The sequence below is a fragment of the Podarcis raffonei genome, chromosome 5, assembly GCF_027172205.1.
Source record: "Podarcis raffonei isolate rPodRaf1 chromosome 5, rPodRaf1.pri, whole genome shotgun sequence".
In the NCBI taxonomy this organism is placed as follows: domain Eukaryota; kingdom Metazoa; phylum Chordata; class Lepidosauria; order Squamata; family Lacertidae; genus Podarcis; species Podarcis raffonei.
The window spans coordinates 11,123,087-11,141,588 of NC_070606.1; the positions used below are offsets into that span (position 1 = coordinate 11,123,087).

General features: G+C 40.8%; 2 protein-coding genes across 3 annotated transcripts in view; one reads left to right on the forward strand and one right to left on the reverse strand.

Annotated features, from left to right (window-relative positions):
- Window positions 1–18,502, reverse strand: part of GTF2F2 (general transcription factor IIF subunit 2) — a 60,500-nt gene that overhangs the window by 24,670 nt on the left and 17,328 nt on the right. For both annotated transcript variants that reach the window (XM_053387799.1, XM_053387798.1), the window contains one exon: window positions 7,233–7,314. In XM_053387799.1, coding sequence (XP_053243774.1) covers window positions 7,233–7,314 — 82 coding nt within the window. The remainder of the gene's footprint in view (window positions 1–7,232; window positions 7,315–18,502) is intronic.
- Window positions 9,613–12,185, forward strand: KCTD4 (potassium channel tetramerization domain containing 4). Its single transcript, XM_053387801.1, has one exon. It carries the CDS (start codon window positions 9,806–9,808, stop codon window positions 10,550–10,552), a length of 747 nt encoding a protein of 248 aa, XP_053243776.1. The 5' UTR covers window positions 9,613–9,805; the 3' UTR covers window positions 10,553–12,185.

Genomic DNA, 18,502 nt, shown 5'->3' on the forward strand with positions numbered 1-18,502 from the left:
TGTTTCTGATCATGTCACCACCACAGGCTCCCAGAAAACACCGGCGCCTTCACTGCTTAACCATAACACTGTACGTTCAGGTATTAAGCATACATTAAGCCCACGCACAAATAGCCATATGCCACACACCCACGAGCACGCGAAGCAGCCATGCAGGTAGTCTCCTGTCTCCATAATCCTGGAATGCACAGTAACTGCTCCTCACGCTTTGCAGGTTTTACTAGTGTATTAGGTTTTTTTTTTAACAGCTAGAAACACAGCCCCACTCTCCCACAACAAGGTAAGGAGCTTGTGGGAAATGTTTAAAGGATTCCAGAATCTGAGCATGACAAGCACAATACCCACAATCAGTCTAATTTAAATGAAAAACAAGTGCAGTGGCACTAGTCCTGCAGCAATTTTGTTTAGTGGCAATAGTCAAACAGAAACCATTAATACATGCTGTAATGGAAGGGGGAAAGGTCTCTCCCCCCATTCCATCCTCCTTGGCAGTCTGGTTATGTCAAGCAGGCTGCCATCACACCCCAATTTAGACTCCCTCTATTCCCCAGACAGAAGTGACTTCTAGGGATTCAAAGCACATCTTTAGGGAGGGAGAAAAGATCAGCAAGCCTACCTGGTTTCTTTCTGAGCCCCAGGCAGTTTGCGTTCTCTGCCAGATTATTAAAACACATGTACAAATTTATCTCCAGTTACCCCTTGACAAAATATGTGGACAGACACCATGAAGACATTTCATCAAAGGCAACTTTTTGTTAGCATTTTGTCTGCTCAGCAACCTGGCATGGATGCAGGCAGCTTCCAGAATCTCTATAGCATATAGCAGGTGAATATTAATAAGAAATACATTTAAGAATAGATAATCCATGAGAAAAAATAAGATTAGTTTGGTGTTCCACTTATAGATGAATAAATCTAACACAAAGCCAAGTGTAATAAAACATTACAACTTGACTCTCTTCCCCATGATTAGATACTTCAATGGAAAAGGCGCAGCAATCTGAACTGGATGTTTTGATTCAAGTTTTTCAAAACACATCTGTGCCATTATTTAATAGCACAAAAAGATGATTTGATTTCAAATTCATTTCTTTGTGAGAGATTCTCAAACACAATCTTAGAAAATGGCTGGTTTCCCAAAGAGGAAGCTGTATAAGTGTGGGTGTGAGAGCGAATGTGTGAATGTACCTTTCATGATTAGCCCCCTCCTATCTGCTGTAGTCTGATATTTAAGGATTTAAGCGTTTTGGAATATGTGCACTTGAGTGAAACCTGCACATTTCCCGAACTGGAAAGCCTCCTTGTCTGCCACACTTCCTCTCTCTTCCTCATCCCTTCGATACTAGTCTTCCAGATTTCACCAAAGCTAGTCAGAAATACATGAATACAGCAAATCTCGGTATTGATAAATTTCGGAAGAGTAAAAAATCCTCCAGCGATGACACAATGGCTGAAGAAAACTTGGGCAACTGTCTTGCTGATAAAGCAAACGTGATTAGGAAAGCAATAGGTAACAATTATCAAAACATATTTGATGAAAGATGATCCATGTTTATTCAATTTTGGAATGACAGAGTAAATAGCAGATGAGTAACTCTGGGACTGGGAAAGACCCAAGTGTTAAAGAACATGAGAGGATCTGAGAGCAGTGGTCAGCATGGTCTATAAGTGAACTGCTGCTAAATAATTGAGATCTTCCCGAAACATTAATATGATCTATATACTAGACCTAACACACGAGCAAGCGCAAACCCAGGGTGTCTGGACTTTGTATGCTAAGCCTAGAAAAGGAAGCGGTTTGTTTCCTATAATGAGAATGACAAACCTGTTGTAATGTCCAAAAGGTCACCTTAAATAGCTGGAATGAAGTCTCTGCCTTGATGTCCTTTATTTAGGACACTTCATTTGAAATTGATTAGAGGCCTAGTAGCATATATTTGCAAACATTGATGCAAGGTTTAAATTGATGAACCTGTAGCCAATTGAACCCATGGTCCCGCAGCTTCAAGGCAAATTGTTCCATGAACATAGGATTACAATTAATGTAAAAATCTTGTAAACTAAACATAATTTTTCTTTTCCCAAGTGTAATGGGAAATGGTGCTGCTCATGCGTAAAACTCCAAACTGCTCCAAGCAGGTTATATAGCTCAAACTTTCCCTGGTTTGACAGCGCCTTGCAAACGCGACTGTCTTAATCACTGCCAGAATCCGTCAGTGGGCGTTTCCTGAACTTCTTCCAACATAAAAATTCCTTGACCCCCAATCTCCGCCTAGCTTCTCTGCGCGGAAGCCTTCTGCGCAAGTAGGCGTGCCAAGCGGAGGTCCTGCGCTCTCCCCACTGATCTCACTGGAAGAGTCTCGGAGCCTTCCCTCCAAAGTACTCTCAGCCTCCCCTTTCTTCCTGGTGTCACCTTGGTTTCCTTCCCCAGCGGAAGCTCTCCCTCTCTCCTTGCTGGTTCCCTCCCCTGCATCCTCGGAGCGACTTCCCTCTCCGTTGATCTTTGATGTCAGTTCCCTGACACCAAGAAAAAATGGTTTTCTATGAAGGAGAATCAACAACCTGAGGTTAGTATCTCAGTGGAAACAGAGAGGAACATACTGGAGAAAATGACACTGCAATGTCTTTCCATATCCTGATCCAATTGAAAGTATATGGCTTGTGATTTTTTTGTATCTAAACCACAGAGCCTAGGGCTTGCCGATCAGAAGGTCGGCGGTTCAAATCTCTGTGACGGGGTGAGCTCCTGTTATTCAGTCCCAGCTCCTGCCCATCTAGCAGTTCAAAAGCACGTCAAGTGCAAGTAGATAAATAGGTACCGCTCCAGCGGGAAGGTAAACAGCATTTCCGTGTGCTGCTCTGGTTCGCCAGAATTAGTCAATGCTGGCCACATGACCCGGAAGCTGTATGCAGACGAACGCCGGCTCCCTCGGCCAGTAAAGCAAGATGAGCGCGCAACCCCAGAGTCATCCGCAACAGGACCTAACGCTCAGGGGTACCTTTACCTAATACCTCTAAAATCCATATGTGGTAACATCTCATGCTGCAACATAATCCATTTTTAAGCAATCTTTCTCAAAATAAAACTAAGCTGCCCCAAATGAAAAACATCATAATGCGACGAAAATGGAGGAATTTCCCATCTGCCCCCTGCCCCAGTTTTCTAGAATCATAGCCAACCTGGGTTTCTTTTTCTGAAATCCAAAAACAGATATCATTTTTTTGGCCATTTTTTCAAAATACTTGTTTGAAGATGGATGGGGAGAACTCAAAATAATATATTTTTTGGAAGTATCACCATTTGTGCCATTACAGTTCTTCCTAACACCTATAATTGTAGTTTACTCTGTCTGCCTATGTTCTTTTTTTAATTTTTTCACTAAGGGAACATAATTTAAAGCATAAAATTTATTCATGTTTCGGGGTATACAGATTCCTAGGTTTTAGTAAACCTTTTAACTTGGTGGAACATTTACCAATTATTTTAGGTACAGTTGATCATTTTGGGTACACCGAAATACATTATTAAAGATTATCCAGATTAGTTCTAAGGCCTGCCACCCTTTCATATTTATAAAGTTCCTTTGACAATGCTGGTAAGGTTATACCATCTGCTCAGAGGCTCTTCTTCCACCTGCCCCCCCAGAAAACCACACATATTTCAATTATTACGTAGTACTGTCACCAGGGGGTTCAGAGAGAGGGCAAAGAGCAATTGGACAAGGGGCAACCCTGCTCTATGCCCCTTCTGTCAAAATGGGATTTACATCTTAGGATGAACTATTGCAAAACTGGCACCCTATAAAGCTTTGATTGTTGCTATAAATAGAGTTATAATACTCAAGTGAAGGAGCCACACCTCAACTAATGGAAATGATGAAAATAGAATATAACAAATCATAGAATTATAGAGTTGGAATGGATCATAAGGGTTATCCAGTCCAACCCCCTGCAGTGAAATAAGATTGTGCACTACAGACTGCACATTACAGATTAATACGGTATGGTGAAATGGATGAAATATTAAATACTTAAGTGCTATAATTCAACCCCTAGCTAATCTTACAGTTCATATTGTACAAAAATTTAAAAAACCCCAAAAACAACCTAGTGAATTTTTCTTCCAGTAATTTTTTTGGCGAAATAAAAGATAAATGCTCAGGTTAAGAGAATAATTATTCTGAGAAAACTTTGGTTCCAAGGATATGATCACTAAGAAAATAATAACTTTGATCCTTCTGCCATCAGGCTGTCACTATTGAGCCACGAAAGTGAAAGGTCTCTCATTTTCAGATTTTTAAAAATGCAACTTTTCAACAGAAAGCTCTCCTCCAACCTCAGAAAGCTTCTCACTATTATTCTATGTATATCTGTAGCATATGCGCTAAAATTAAAAGTTGGAGCAAGTTTTCTTTTGCTCTCTCTCTCTGCCTTCTTGGCAAAGATGCAATTTCTCAGCTCAGGTGATGTTTACTTCTTCTCCAAACAAAATAATGTGTCATAAGTGCTAGGCCTCTGTGAACACCATGGAGAGCTTTTATAGCCCCGAGGAATACATTTGCAAAGACCCTGCAACACAAATAAAAACAGTAGCCAAAGCCAGTTTTCATTTTAAAGAAGAACCACATGACAAACATCAGGAGGGTTGCTTTTTTGGTCCTCTACAGTTGCTGAAATTGAAAAATCAAGGCCTATTTGTGGATGAACCAGCTACAGATCCCAACCTTGTTACGTCTAAAAAGCAACAACAAATCTTACAAACTTAATTGTCTTAAAATTATTTGATTTTGCAATCCTGTAACCACTTACCTAGGAGTAGGTAATCACAAAGAGATTTACTTCAGAGTAGACATGTTTACCATTGTATGCTGCCTATAAAGTGAATTCTTTATGACTGCCTGGACTTCAGCTTCTGCACAGCAAGAGACATACCTAAGCCTCTTGTTTTCACATTTTTCTTTTGCCATTTTGTCGGAGGCAGGGATTCTTTTAACCTCCTCCTGCACTTACTGTATAGTAGGATTTGCAGGAAATATTTTTGGTAGTCTCCAGTGAAGTAGCTCCACAACCACAATAATTTCTGGCCGAACAATGGAACTGCCCCCCCTCTTCTCTCCCTGTGTATCCCCTAAATCTGTTCAAAGTACAGTGGTACCTCGGTCTATGAACTATTCGCAAAACCGGAAGTAGGTGCTCCGGTTAGCGAATTTTGCCCCAGAAGACGAACGGAAGATGAATGGTAGAAGGGCACCGGCGACTGGAGGCCCCAGTAGGGAAAGTGCACCTTGGTTTAAGAATGCTTTGCTTTAAGAATGGACTTCTGGAACGAATTAAGTCCGTAAACCGAGGTACCACTGTATTCCCCCAACCCTCCAGAGCAGATTTGGAAAGGACATGGGACAATTAGAAGGGGAAGATGTACTGTGCAAACAGAAGTCCTTGCACTAGTGCAACTACTGCCTTGGAAACTGTTTCTGCTTTGGGAATTGTAAAGCGTCCATTCTGTTACATGCTGATTCCCTAGTTCTGCTTTCTTTGAACAAAATTGGACTTAGAAGGATGCTAGTTAAATTTGATCAACTGTGTAAAAAAGAACGTCTAAAAGGAAATTATGCTAAAACCCAAAGTTGTCACATTGAGTAAGAGGGTTACTAAGTCCAAGTGGTCATTCGATGGTCATATACTTGAGCAAGTACATATGTTTAAATATCTAGGATTGCTTATTGATGAAAAGCTTTCATGGAAATGCCAAATGAATGCAATTAAGTTATCACCTGCCTGTTCTACTGGCCAGTTAGTTATACAGGTTTTTTCCATTTGAAAGGGGGCAGCTAATCATAAACATTAGGAAGAACTTCCTGACAGTAAGAGCTGTTCGACAGTGGAATTTGCTGCCAAGGAGTGTGGTGGAGTCTCCTTCTTTGGAGGTCTTTAAGCAGAGGCTTGACAACCATATGTCAGGAGTGCTCTGATGGTGTTTCCTGCTTGGCAGGGGGTTGGACTCGATGGCCCTTGTGGTCTCTTCCAACTCTATGATTCTATGATTCTATAATCCATTCTGCCCTCAAGATCTATGTGCACAAATGCTTTACGGGGCTGAAATTTGGGGAACTGGTGTCAAATCTGAACAAGAAGTTCTACAAAATAGATTTATGAGGCAGATACTAGGGCTTCCTCCAGGGACTCCATCGGCTCATCTTAGAGCTGTTGGGTCTCCCCTTGATAGCAACCAGATTTGATCCAGCCTACCTTAGATAGTGGGATATCTAAATGCCTTTGAGGACCATATTCTCACCAAGCTCTGCTGGTTGGAGCAATTAAGGACAGGAAGTTGGGCACAAAATGTCAAGACAACCTTAGGGCTTATAATCTCCAAATGGAGAACTTAGAAATTGGATCTTCTACCATGACACCAACCAGCATCTATTATTCTATCTGGTATCCTCAAATCAAGGACAACTTTTCAAGGCCTCACTACCTTGAGAAACTGACTTTTCACAATTATATGGGCCCTTTGTTGAACAGCTTTACTCTCTCATTTGCTGAACTGAAAATAAGTTTTACCTTAGAAACAAAACCAGATGATCTTAGGACAATAAAACATACACTGAATAAGTGTGTTACATTGCTCACAATGTGTTGCATTGGTGTGTTACATTGGTCACAAAAACACATGCATCCCCCTGCATGAAATGAAAAAAACAGGTTTGAACTTTATTGTCTTCTTTGAGGTTTTCAGCATTAAAAGAAAATGTGATGAGATGCTTGTGGCCAATGTACTGCCACAGGATGCAAGCTGCATAGCATAAATTTGTTGCTATGGTGTCCCTTAAAATGAATAGTGTAAGGAATTGGTGGGGAACCTATAGTTCTCCAGATGTTGCAGGACGAGATATTCCACCACCCCAGGCCACTGACAATGTTTGCTGGGGCTGATGAATCCAAAGCAAAAAGAAAGTAAAAAGGGGGAAAGTTGTGCTGCCATTCACCGATGCAGGATTCTATTTTAATAATAGAATACCTGAATAAATAAGGAATGAAACATGATCATCCCAATGTGTTTCAAATATCACCTTTCTTCAAGGGATCAACTGAAAATTATGATACACCCAATTTAACAACCATCCATGTATAGGCATCACTGCAGCCATGTGAAAGACAATGCATATTTAAGTTATACCAAGCTACCATACAACAGATTTAATTAAAAAAAACCAGAAAGAAAGGCTCACCTTTTCAACTTCATGTAATTTTCGTTGGCTGCAGGTCTGCACTCTGCACGCTGGACTACTATTCCTTCCAGAGACAGTTTTTCTGAAATAGAAGGAAACCCAGATTACCAGCAAAAGTCATAGGAGTATGAACGGTAGCCATTTTAATAAGTTGTATTTTTATTTATGCTTTGAGTGTGATAAAGCACTCGATATGCCCAAGATTTTTTCAAAACGGTTTTACTTCTGTAGTAGAATCAGTCCAATCAACAATTCTAACGAAACAAACCATCAGGCTATTGACAGCACGTGCTCTTGTCCTATTCCAGTACTGTGGTACCTCGGGTTAAGAACTTAATTCGTTCTGGAGATCTGTTTTTAACCTAAAACTGTTCTTAACCGGAAGCACCATTTTAGCTAATGGGGCCTCCCGCTGCTGCCGTGCCGCTGCTGCACGATTTCCGTTCTCATCCTGAAGCACAGTTCTTAACCCGAGATACTATTCCTGGGTTAGCGGAGTCTGTAACCTGAAGCATCTGTAACCCAAGGTACCACTGTATATGAGGAAATTGTCGTCAAACATCTTCAAAAGACTGCATCCTTTCCCCCATACACAGGTGTGTTCCTCTAGTATATGGATATTGCCAATGATACCCTACAACCAGGTTATAGTTATGCTTTTGTAGGTTCACAACACCAGCATACAATTTTTTTCAGTCAGCACAGGGGGATTTAGTAGCAATTTCATCCTCGGGATAGAATAACGCAACGTACAGGTAACCCCAACACTGTATCAGTTCCATCCACTAGATATACTTATATAAATATAAAATATGGACAAACCATTTGCACACTTAGATGTAATCTTTGAAGTACAGTCTATTAAGCTGTTGGTTCCTATCTGTTCCTATTTTAGACTCATGCAAACATAATAAATAACAAGCCTATGACTAAGCCTCATGGTTATGGAGAACTGTCTGAAAATGTGGAGATAATACCTAGATTCAGAAACTAGGCTATGAGAAGAAAATGGAGGTATTCTTAAGACATCCTGGCTAGCTCTCTGTCCATCCTAATCCTGTTGTGCAAGCGTTGCCCTCGCTTGTACGCAGGAGGAAAAGCTAACTTCTTTTTTGGCATGTACATGGCGAGAGTAAATGCACCTCTAAAACCTGTAAAAAGATTAGCATTGCTTGTTGTATGACAGTGGATTCGGCACTAGCGGAAACTGCGTGGATAACACCTGAATTATATGAGTCATAGAACTGCAGAATTGGAAGGGGCCCAGAGGGTCATCCAGTCCAACCCCTTGCAAATGCAGGAATCTCAAACGTGAATACATTTTGGCATGGATGGGGCAGCCTAAACATTAAAAAGAATTAAAGTTAATATACTACTTGATTCTTGTCTATAGAAATCTTCCTTAATGCTGTAGCTATGCCACAGCAAATAGCAAATAGCAAGTAGATGATGTTGAAAGAGTTAATCCCCCCCCCCTTGCTGTGGAATACAAAGCTGCAGACCCAACCTTTCTTACACGAAGTAGACATCCATACTTGCACAGCTTTCCTTGTCATCTACCTTTTTTGCAAATATTTGCAAAGGGAGAATCGGTTGTTTAAGATCTGAGCCTGAAAGCCATGGCTGCTACAAGAAGAAACAGTGCTGCTGTTTCAGTGCCATGTTGTGGTCATTTTCTCATCGCTGAAGTGTTGCTAAGCTGTAATATTGTGTGGTATATACAAAGATTTGTGGCAAACCTACCAGCTTTCTTTCACATTGCAACAGCAGTGTCATTTTAACCAGAAACTGAACTGATCTGTCAAATATAGCCATGTAAATTCAAACCAATTAAGTCATCTCTACTAGCAAAATTGTTGCCAATAAAATTATTTTCTATTGAAAGGGGGGGGGGAATCCCAGACTGCTTTATATGGTTAAAAAGCAGGTTCGCCCTAGAAATCCATTTTATATAAAACACTGTTTTTTTTAACACTACGTTTAATTTTATGACAATATTATCAACTGTTGCGTTTCAGAGCAAGGTGCACAAGCAAAATGCAACAGGATGACGAAAAGCTTTAAAAATGGTTGCAAAACATAAATATTAAAGGTTTTTGAGGTTACTGTTTGGTAACCCTTTTTGAAAAGTATTTTACAACAAATAGCTAGGATTCCTCCACCATTTCATAATTTTCAATATACTATATTTCAACTTAATACCAAGATGCAGGCAAACAGCTAATTTCTTTCTGCATAAACAAAAGACACTTCTTAATCATTTAAACTTCAGAGTCTTCAAGAGGAAAAATAACTAAGATGCCTTTCTCCCCTGCCATCCTCTTTCCCTTATACGGTTAAATGCAAATTGCATCTTCCAGTCATACTCCCAGTATCACACTGCATACATATAGCTTCTACGCCACCTGCTGAAAGGCTGTTGCCGACAAGCTCATGCAATGCTTCCAGCACTCCCATTCTATCATTGTTCTAGAGCTGAATAACGGTGCTTTTTGACAAAATCTCCATACAAAGCAAAAGGAGGACAAAGCAAGAAAGCCGTCTTAAAGAACGGAGCACAAAACCGGCGTGAAATGGAGAGCAACAAAAAATGCAACGACTCGGACGGCACCGATCAAGGCAAGAATTGTAAAATGTCTCCAATTACTCTCAACGTTGGCGGATATCTGTACGTTACGCAAAAGCAAACACTAACCAAGTATCCAGATTCTTTTTTGGAAAGAGTTGTCAATGGAAAGGCTCTCTGTCCGTCTGATGCAGATGGCCATTATTTTATAGACAGGGATGGGCTGCTCTTTAGGCACGTTCTGAACTTCCTACGGAATGGAGAATTGCTTCTACCAGAGGGATTTAAAGAAAACCATCTTCTGGCACTAGAGGCAGATTTTTTCCAGCTTAAAGTGTTAGCTGATGCAGTGAAAATAAGGTGGGAAAAGGAACAGCTTGCAGCCAGAGAAACTACCTTTCTGGAGATAACAGACAGCCACGACCGTTCGCAGGGCCTTCGGATTTTTTGCAATGCTCCAGATTTCATAACAAAAATAAAATCGCGCATTGTTTTGGTATCCAAAAGCAGGCTGGATGGCTTCCCAGAAGAGTTTTCAATCTCTTCCAACATTATCCAGTTCAAATACTTCATAAAGTCAGAAAATGGGACTCGGCTTGTTTTGAAGGAAGACAATACTTTCGTGTGCACCTTGGAAACTCTTAAGTTTGAAGCTATAATGATGGCACTGAAATGTGGATTTAGGTTGCTGACAAGCCTGGACTGTTCCAAAGGGTCAATTGTTCACAGTGATGCACTTCATTTTATCAAGTAATTACTTCTTCTCTCAATAGACAAAAGGCCACAAGCATGCAGCCTGTAAATCTAATTAAACTTCAAGACATCGCAAAATGATTTATTCAACTCTGTACACCACAGAGCACTGCTGCTAATGAATAAATGTGAGCTAATGGTATGTAAACTGTAACATCCATCTATGAGTTCTTTGTGCCTAAATTTATTAATAAAAGAGATACTTACTAAACATGATTTTAAAAATCAGACTGAATGCTGAAGCAATTTACATCTCTGTCTCCTCTCTCCTGTCTCTTTACCACAGAATCTAGCTAAAATATTAGTATGTGCTTTTGTGGCTAATATGCAGTACATCTTATTTCACTCAAGAGTGATAAAAGTGTTTTCTTTTCAACATACACAGTTTTCTAACTAAATACATCCTGGTTTTCAGATACCAATTAAGTTTCAGTTTTTACTTGCTGGTTTAAATGCAAGTCATACTGAATAATTACAGAAGATATATAAACATGCCCACTCCATTTCAAAAAGCTATACAGGAGATTTTATCTTGTACTTCGAAAATATGGTTTACATAAAGGAACCCAGTTTTGTTGTTTGTTGTAAAGATTATATACTTTGCGATGTAAGTGATGAGTAAAATGCAATTATGCTGTTTCTATCTTGCTTACTAATTTCACATAGCTATTGAACTAAAAAAAATATTCAAACTTCATTTCCACAAAGGCTTGCTTTTTAGGATCCTGTATTGCAGGTCTTCCATATTATCAGCATGAAAACTTAAATCAACATATCAACATTGCAGTGGTTTGGTAGAAAACATGTTCTGGCTAGAGGAGGAAAGAAATGTAGGCAGGTGCTCTACAAATTTTAAATTCTGAACCATAACTAGAAGCGTTAGTTATGCCCATCTTGACTAAAACAATAAGCTGTACTTTAACTATATCATGACAAATCTTTGAACAAAATAAGATGATGATGACAATTATGTCTAGAGGTTTTTTTGCACTTCTACGAGTGAGAAAATGACATATTGAACCCGGTGATGTCACACAGAATTTTGATCTCCAGCAAGTTTAACACTAAGAGCTACTTAGTATTTGTAGAGGCCTTTTCAAAGCTCTACACATATATTAACTTGCTGCAATATTTCCAAATAATCAAAGCATGCCATAGTATACAGAGTATATAGTGTGAGAGTATGAGCAGAGTATGAGAAATAATGGTTTGTCTAAAAGCTAAGCAGCAAGTGTATGCAAGAGGAGAGGTTCATACTGGGGACTTTCCAATTTGTAGCTCAGTCTCTGATCAAAAGAGAGGTGCAACACACCAGATTGTCAATAATAAAGTTTTCATTTATCAACAAGGATATAGAAATGTCAGCTCTTATAACCTGCCAATGCTTCCGAAGCGTATGACCCAAAATAAGCACACTACAACTACTTTTCATGTGTTTGGAATCACAAAATAGATATAGTGGGTGCTTTGCAGAACATAAAATGGATGTGGTCCCAGGTTGGTACGCAGTGATCGGGACCCTGTTCCAGAGGAACAGCTATCCGTCCGCAAAACAGGGCTCTGTCCTTACTTTACCAATCATCAGCTGCCAGCACGAATCACAAAAGGCTTCTTAAACCCCCAGAATTATTATTTTTTAAAAACCCACTTGTGATACAATGGAGAAAGAGGTGATTTGCTAAAGATCTGAAAGATGGGGAAGTCTGTACAAGTTTGTCTGTATATGTGCATTAGGTCTCTCTTGCCCCCCGACAATTTTTTGGATTTAGTTTGACAGAGAGAAGTAGTTCCTAACTTGTGGGTTATGGACCCCTGAGGGCCCATGGAGTTATCCCAAGGGGTCCACAAGTAATGATCCTCCAGCTAGCACTTGACTGATTCCCTCTGCCTCTTCATAGCAACATCTCTAGGAGCCCTGCATGATCACTGGGGGGTTTGCGGTTGCTGAAAAGCACTGGTTATTGTTGTGGGTGTGGCCTGTGCCTTCCTCGCTTTCCTTGGTTGGTGCTTGGTATGAGATGCACCTGGAAGAACCTGGGGGCAAGGCACAGGAATACAGTGGTTTCTAGCACTGCTTCCCCTCCTTGCTGCTTTGCCTGAAGAAGCGTGTTGCACTAGGGGTTTTTAGGTAAAGGTAAAGGGACCCCTGACCATTATGTCCCGTCATGACCAACTCTGGGGTTGCGGCGCTCATCTCGCTTTATTAGCCGAGGGAGCCGGTGTACAGCTTCCGGGCCAGCATGACAAAGCCATTTCTGGCGAACCAGAGCAGCGCACAGAAACGCCGGAGCGATACCTATTTATCTTCTTGCACTCTGATGTGTTTTCGAACTGCTAGGTTGGCAGGAGCTGGGACCGAGCAACGGGAGCTCACCCAGTCGCAGGGATTCGAACCGCCGACCTTCTGATCGGCAAGTCCTAGCCACCCGCGCCTTTACATTGCCCTATACGCAGGGCTTTCTGGTAGGAGGCAGAATGAAAGTCTTCAATTTGATTTTAGTGGTTATGGTATGGACCATAAGTGGGGGGTTTGCCTCTTAACTACTGACTATATTCATGTTCATTAGTTTTGGCGATATTGGGGGTTCCTTTTGTTGCTTTATTGAGATACATTCCATGGATAGGAGTTGCCTAATTTCTGGGGTGGGGGCTGGCTTGTTTGAAGGCTTAGTTCATTTGGGCTGTCTGCTGTTCTGAGTTGCATTTGCTGCTCATGCCAACTGGCTTATAAAAAAACAAAAATGAATAAAATGTTAAGTATAAATAAAATAGAATCAAATTAACTGTGTTGTGTAGCTTTATTCACAGTGACAGGGATTCATTGAAGTGTACAATTGATAGCTCTGATTTGACACAAAGGAACATATTATATTAGTGGCAATGCAAGTTCTCCTTTTCATCCTTTTGGGGATTGTTTCAATTGAGTTCCCTGGGGGGGAAATTAGTATTTAGTTTGGTATGATTGTTTACTTGGGAGTGCAGATCACTATACTGGATAAATGAATAAATTTATAATTATAAATAAAAATAGTATTTTATACCTTTTGAAAAAATTGGGTTAATCAGTGGGTACATTGGGGTCAAACAGATTTATATTTATGATTAAATTTATATTTAATACCTTTTGGAATTAATCCTTGGATTGTTAGTTGCTGAGTATGATGGGGAAATAAATGATTTTTTCCTGCTTTCTTTGATTTTGGCACATTTTACTATAAGTTTTTTGTCATTATGTATTTTCTCAATTAACAGAGCCTAAAATCACAACAATTAGAATGTGGGGGGTCCACATTTCTTAAAAGTATTCATACTCATGAAGTTGGGAACCACCATATTAGAGGACTGAGAAAGGTTTGAGCATGGGGGGAAATTGTCAGGGATCGAGGAATGAAATCTAGTAGAGGTGCAATACTGGCTTCCCACAAGCTATGCTTGTAAATTCAGGAGCCAGCATCAATAAAGTTTACTCCCCCCTACATATCCAGTGCAAATTCCTTCAAATGTTGTGCTACTCTTAACTGTAGGGTTCAATGTTATATTTTTTGCCATGGTTAAAGTCGAAAAAGGAAGGAAGGGGGACATCTTTCTAGGAAGGAAGGAAGGAAGGAAGGAAGGAAGGAAGGAAGGACACGTTCCCAAGACTGATCCAAATTTATATATTTTTCAGGTAGCCAGGGTGCTCTCAAGACAACTATTTCTACTCCTAAATAACTGAAACTTCAGCTTTTCGTTTCCATCCATTAAAGCCCCAGGGCCATATGGGGTCCATTGCCTGTTCTAGTAAGAACAGAACAGTTTCTGGGATTATTGCCAGACATCAGAATTGGATTCCAATGGGAACTATGATTCTCAAAAGATAGATGCAGGACTACATCAGATGGCACAGGAAAGTGTGATGCGTACATGGCTCTCTGACACACAAATCCCAAGGGCACAGCTTCATGTTTACTTACCTCTAAACGTGCTAGACCTTGGATTATGCCCACACTTTAAAGGATTAAAGGCTTGTTATGAATATTTTTACAACATTAGCTTGATCTTTCCTATTTGTTTCTAATCTGCTAATAATTTTGGTCATTACATTGTTCCAATGAGGTCCAAAAGAATTTCTAAAAAGTGAAGCACGGGGTTCTTGGGATTCTTTCAGCAGCTCATAGGTGACCTTTCAATTAAGGAGCGGCACTAGCCCACATTTCATACAGACTTGGCCTTTTCAGATATCTCTTATGTCTGGGTTGGCCTGACAACTTCCATTGACAGCCACCAACCACTTTCATGAATATGATATCTAAATGGGATGAAGCCACATGAAGCTATTCTATTTGAGTTGTCCCAGGTTTTGCATTAAGAAAATACATACCAGATTGGTAGATAAAGCAAAGATTTCCTTTGATTTTTAAATCCAATGCTTAAAGAATAGGATATCTGGCAGCCGGCAGCCTCATTAACTGCCCTAACAAATCAGAAATGGCTCTGCTTCCCATGCTGTCAAAAATACAACTCTGTAACCATAAAATATGGAGGAGGCTATTGCTCACAAAGTGTCACATCAAACATTTTCTCCGAACAAGTTTGCACTAAACCATCAGTTACCATGACTGTGTGATTAGTTTTTTAAGTAACTGCAGAGCATTAAGACAATGACTGAAGCTTGCTATTAAGTCATTATATTAGAAGGCAAGCATTCTCAGAATTGAACTGATATACCTGAAGGTTAGCTTCTCATGCCATAGAATCATGGAAGAAGCTAGGACCATAGTGGGAGCTCTTTTGGCAACATGAGAAACTATGGGTTGTAACAATGAGAATGAGTCTTGGGCTCATGATCTCCTGCTCTCCTCTCCTTCCCCAGTGTGAAAGTGAAGAGATCAAAAGCTTTCGCTTCCATTTTTTCCATTTCTTTTTCATTTAAATACAACAACATATACCGTATTTTTCGCTGTATAAGACGCACTTTTTCCCTCCTAAAAAGAAAGACTGTGGAAGGAGGACTTGAAATTTACAGCATGCTGTACGTTAAAAGAAAACTATATGAAAATGATGTATAAATGGTATTTGACTCCGCTAAGACTAGCAAAAATGTATAAAAATAATACTAACATATTCTGGAAGTGTAAAGAGAAAGAAGGCACATTCTACCATATGTGGTAGACGTTCAAAAAGGTAAAGGCATTCTGGGAAATGAAATATAATGAATTGAAAAAAAATGTTTAAGGTAACTTTTGTTAAAAAACCAGAAGCCTTTTAAATAGATATAATAGGAGAAGAATTACCAAAGGATATGAAAAGACTGTTTATGTATATGACGACAGCTGCGAGAATGCTTTATGCCCAGGCATGGAAGGAAGAGAAAACACCAACTAAGAAGAGTGGATTATGAAGACAATGGAATACGCTGAAATGGCAAAGATGACTGGAAGAGGACAACAAATTTAATACAGAATAGAAAAAATACATAGACTATATTAAAGAAGAAGAGGAGGAGGAGGAGGAGGAGGAGGAGGAGGAGGAGTTTGGATTTGATATCCCGCCTTTCACTCCCCTTCAGGAGTCTCAAAGCGGCTAACATTCTCCTTTCCCTTCCTCCCCCACAACAAACACTCTGTGAGGTGAGTGGGGCTGAGAGACTTCAAAGAAGTGTGACTGGCCCAAGGTCACCCAGCAGCTGCATGTGGAGGAGCGGAGACGCGAACCCGGTTCCCCAGATTATGAGGCTACCGCTCTTAACCACTACACCACGCTGGCACACTGTAAACACTTAAAGATGTTAGCAGGATTTTTATAACACCTGTAATTTGCAGAAACACTAAAAAAAGGATTAAATTAAAGTTAGATAAATGTAATAAAATGTGGCAAAGATAAAAAAATGTACATTTTGAAAAACGGGGGGGGGAGTGTTATTTTGTTTAAATGGATGTTTGTAATGTTAAAAAATAAAATAAAATAAAGATAACAGATAAAATACTAAATATCTGCATTTAAGGTTATTGTTAAATTTGGGTCTAATGATAAGAAGGCAAGAGCTGAATTTGGTGGGAGGAGTTGTTGCATAATTTTAGAAATAACATAAAACACCTTTTCCCAAAAGGAGTATAAAAGGTAAAGGTACCCCTGCCCGTACGGGCCAGTCTTGACAGACTCTGGGGTTGTGCGCCCATCTCACTCAAGAGGCCGGGGGCCAGTGCTGTCCGGAGACACTTCCGGGTCACGTGGCCAGTGTGACAAAGCTGCATCTGGCGAGCCAGCGCAGCACACGGAAACGCCGTTTACCTTCCCGCCAGTAAGCGGTCCCTATTTATCTACTTGCACCTGGGGGGGCTTTCGAACTGCTAGGTTGGCAGGCGCTGGGACCGAGCAATGGGAGCGCACCCCGCCACGGGGATTCGAACCGCCGACCTTTTGATCGGCAAGCCCTAGGCGCTGAGGCTTTTACCCACAGCGCCACCCGCATCCCCAAAAGGAGTATACCAACATGCAATTCCACCATGCATGACAATATGAGCCTATCTCTCCACAGCCTTTCCAGTATAAGGGAGAGAACCTGGATCAGAAGAGAATTCATGTGCTGTGGGATTTACTGTAATTTTCCAAGTATAAGACTATGTTTTTTTCCTTAAAAATAATGTCAAAAATTAGGGGGCATCTTATACACAGATACATCTCCCCCCCCCCATTTTCCTAAATCTGAGTCCCCCAAAATTGGGGGCATCTTATACATGGGAGCATCTTATAGACGGGAAAATATGGTAAATGTCTCCAAGTGTCTGTTAGGCCCCAGTAGGCAATTATGCTCTGCAACTGATTATCTTGGCTGCTTCTTAAAACAGGAAGAGCTGCGATCTATGAAGTCATTAGGGCAGCAGTTAATGTCACCTCCAATTATAACTTTGAAGGCATTCAGTATTTTGCAAAGTGTCCTTAAGAAAAGCATGTTGGCTGGAATTTGGTGCATATATGCAAGCCAGAATTACAAAAAGAAAGCTGCCATTTAGGTCTGCTAGCTTTTCCCATCCGAGATGGCCATTGCTTAGTGAAGAGGGTAGCCCCATCCCTGGTTTTGAAGAGGCAGGTGTGCACAGTTGCTCACTGAGCCCTCAACCCTTAGGTAAAGGTGACTTGGAGGATTTGTGTTGATGAGATTCCTACAACACAATTGTGTCCGGGTAATCTCACTGTATGGCAGCCTCAGTTCAAGTTCTTTTAACTGCTGAGTCCAAGTCTTTGTCATTGAAATGAGATAATTTTTAAGGAGGACTGAGTAGTGGTCATGCCTGTGCTGGGAGATCAGCAAACTGTTTTGTGACTGTGACTGCATGGAACAGCCTTCCAAGCTTGCAAACTTGGGTCTTCCTGGAGGGTTTTGTTAAACACCAGACTAAGATAATCGGTAAGGGACGCGGGTGGCGCTGTGGTCTAAACCACTGAGCTTCTTGGGTTTGCCGATCAGAAGGTCGGCGGTTCGAATCCCCACGATGGGGTGAGCTCCTGTTGCTCGGTCCCATTTCCTGCCAACCTAGCAGTTCAAAAGCAGGCCAAAAGTGCAAGTAGATAAATAGGTACCGCTCCGGCGGGAAGGTAAACGGCATTTCCGTGTGCTGCTCTGGTTCGGCAGAAGTGGCTTAGACATGCTGGCCACATGACCCGGAAGCTGTACGCCGGCTCCCTCAGCCAATAAAGCGAGATGAGCGACGCAACCCCAGAGTCATCTGCGACTGGACTTAATTGTTAGGGGTCCTTTACCTTTATGGTAACTATAAAAAAAATAAAACAGAACCAACCTTGCCAAACAGGCAACCTTTAACTGCCTTGGGAACAGGAAGCCACACATCCACGGAATAATACCAGCAAGAAAATAACCCCCACCCTAAATTATATGGCTGCAATGAAGGGAGTTTGAGGTATCCACAACTGGATGTGTTTGCAGAAGGTCTCTATTAGAGTTTTGATACTC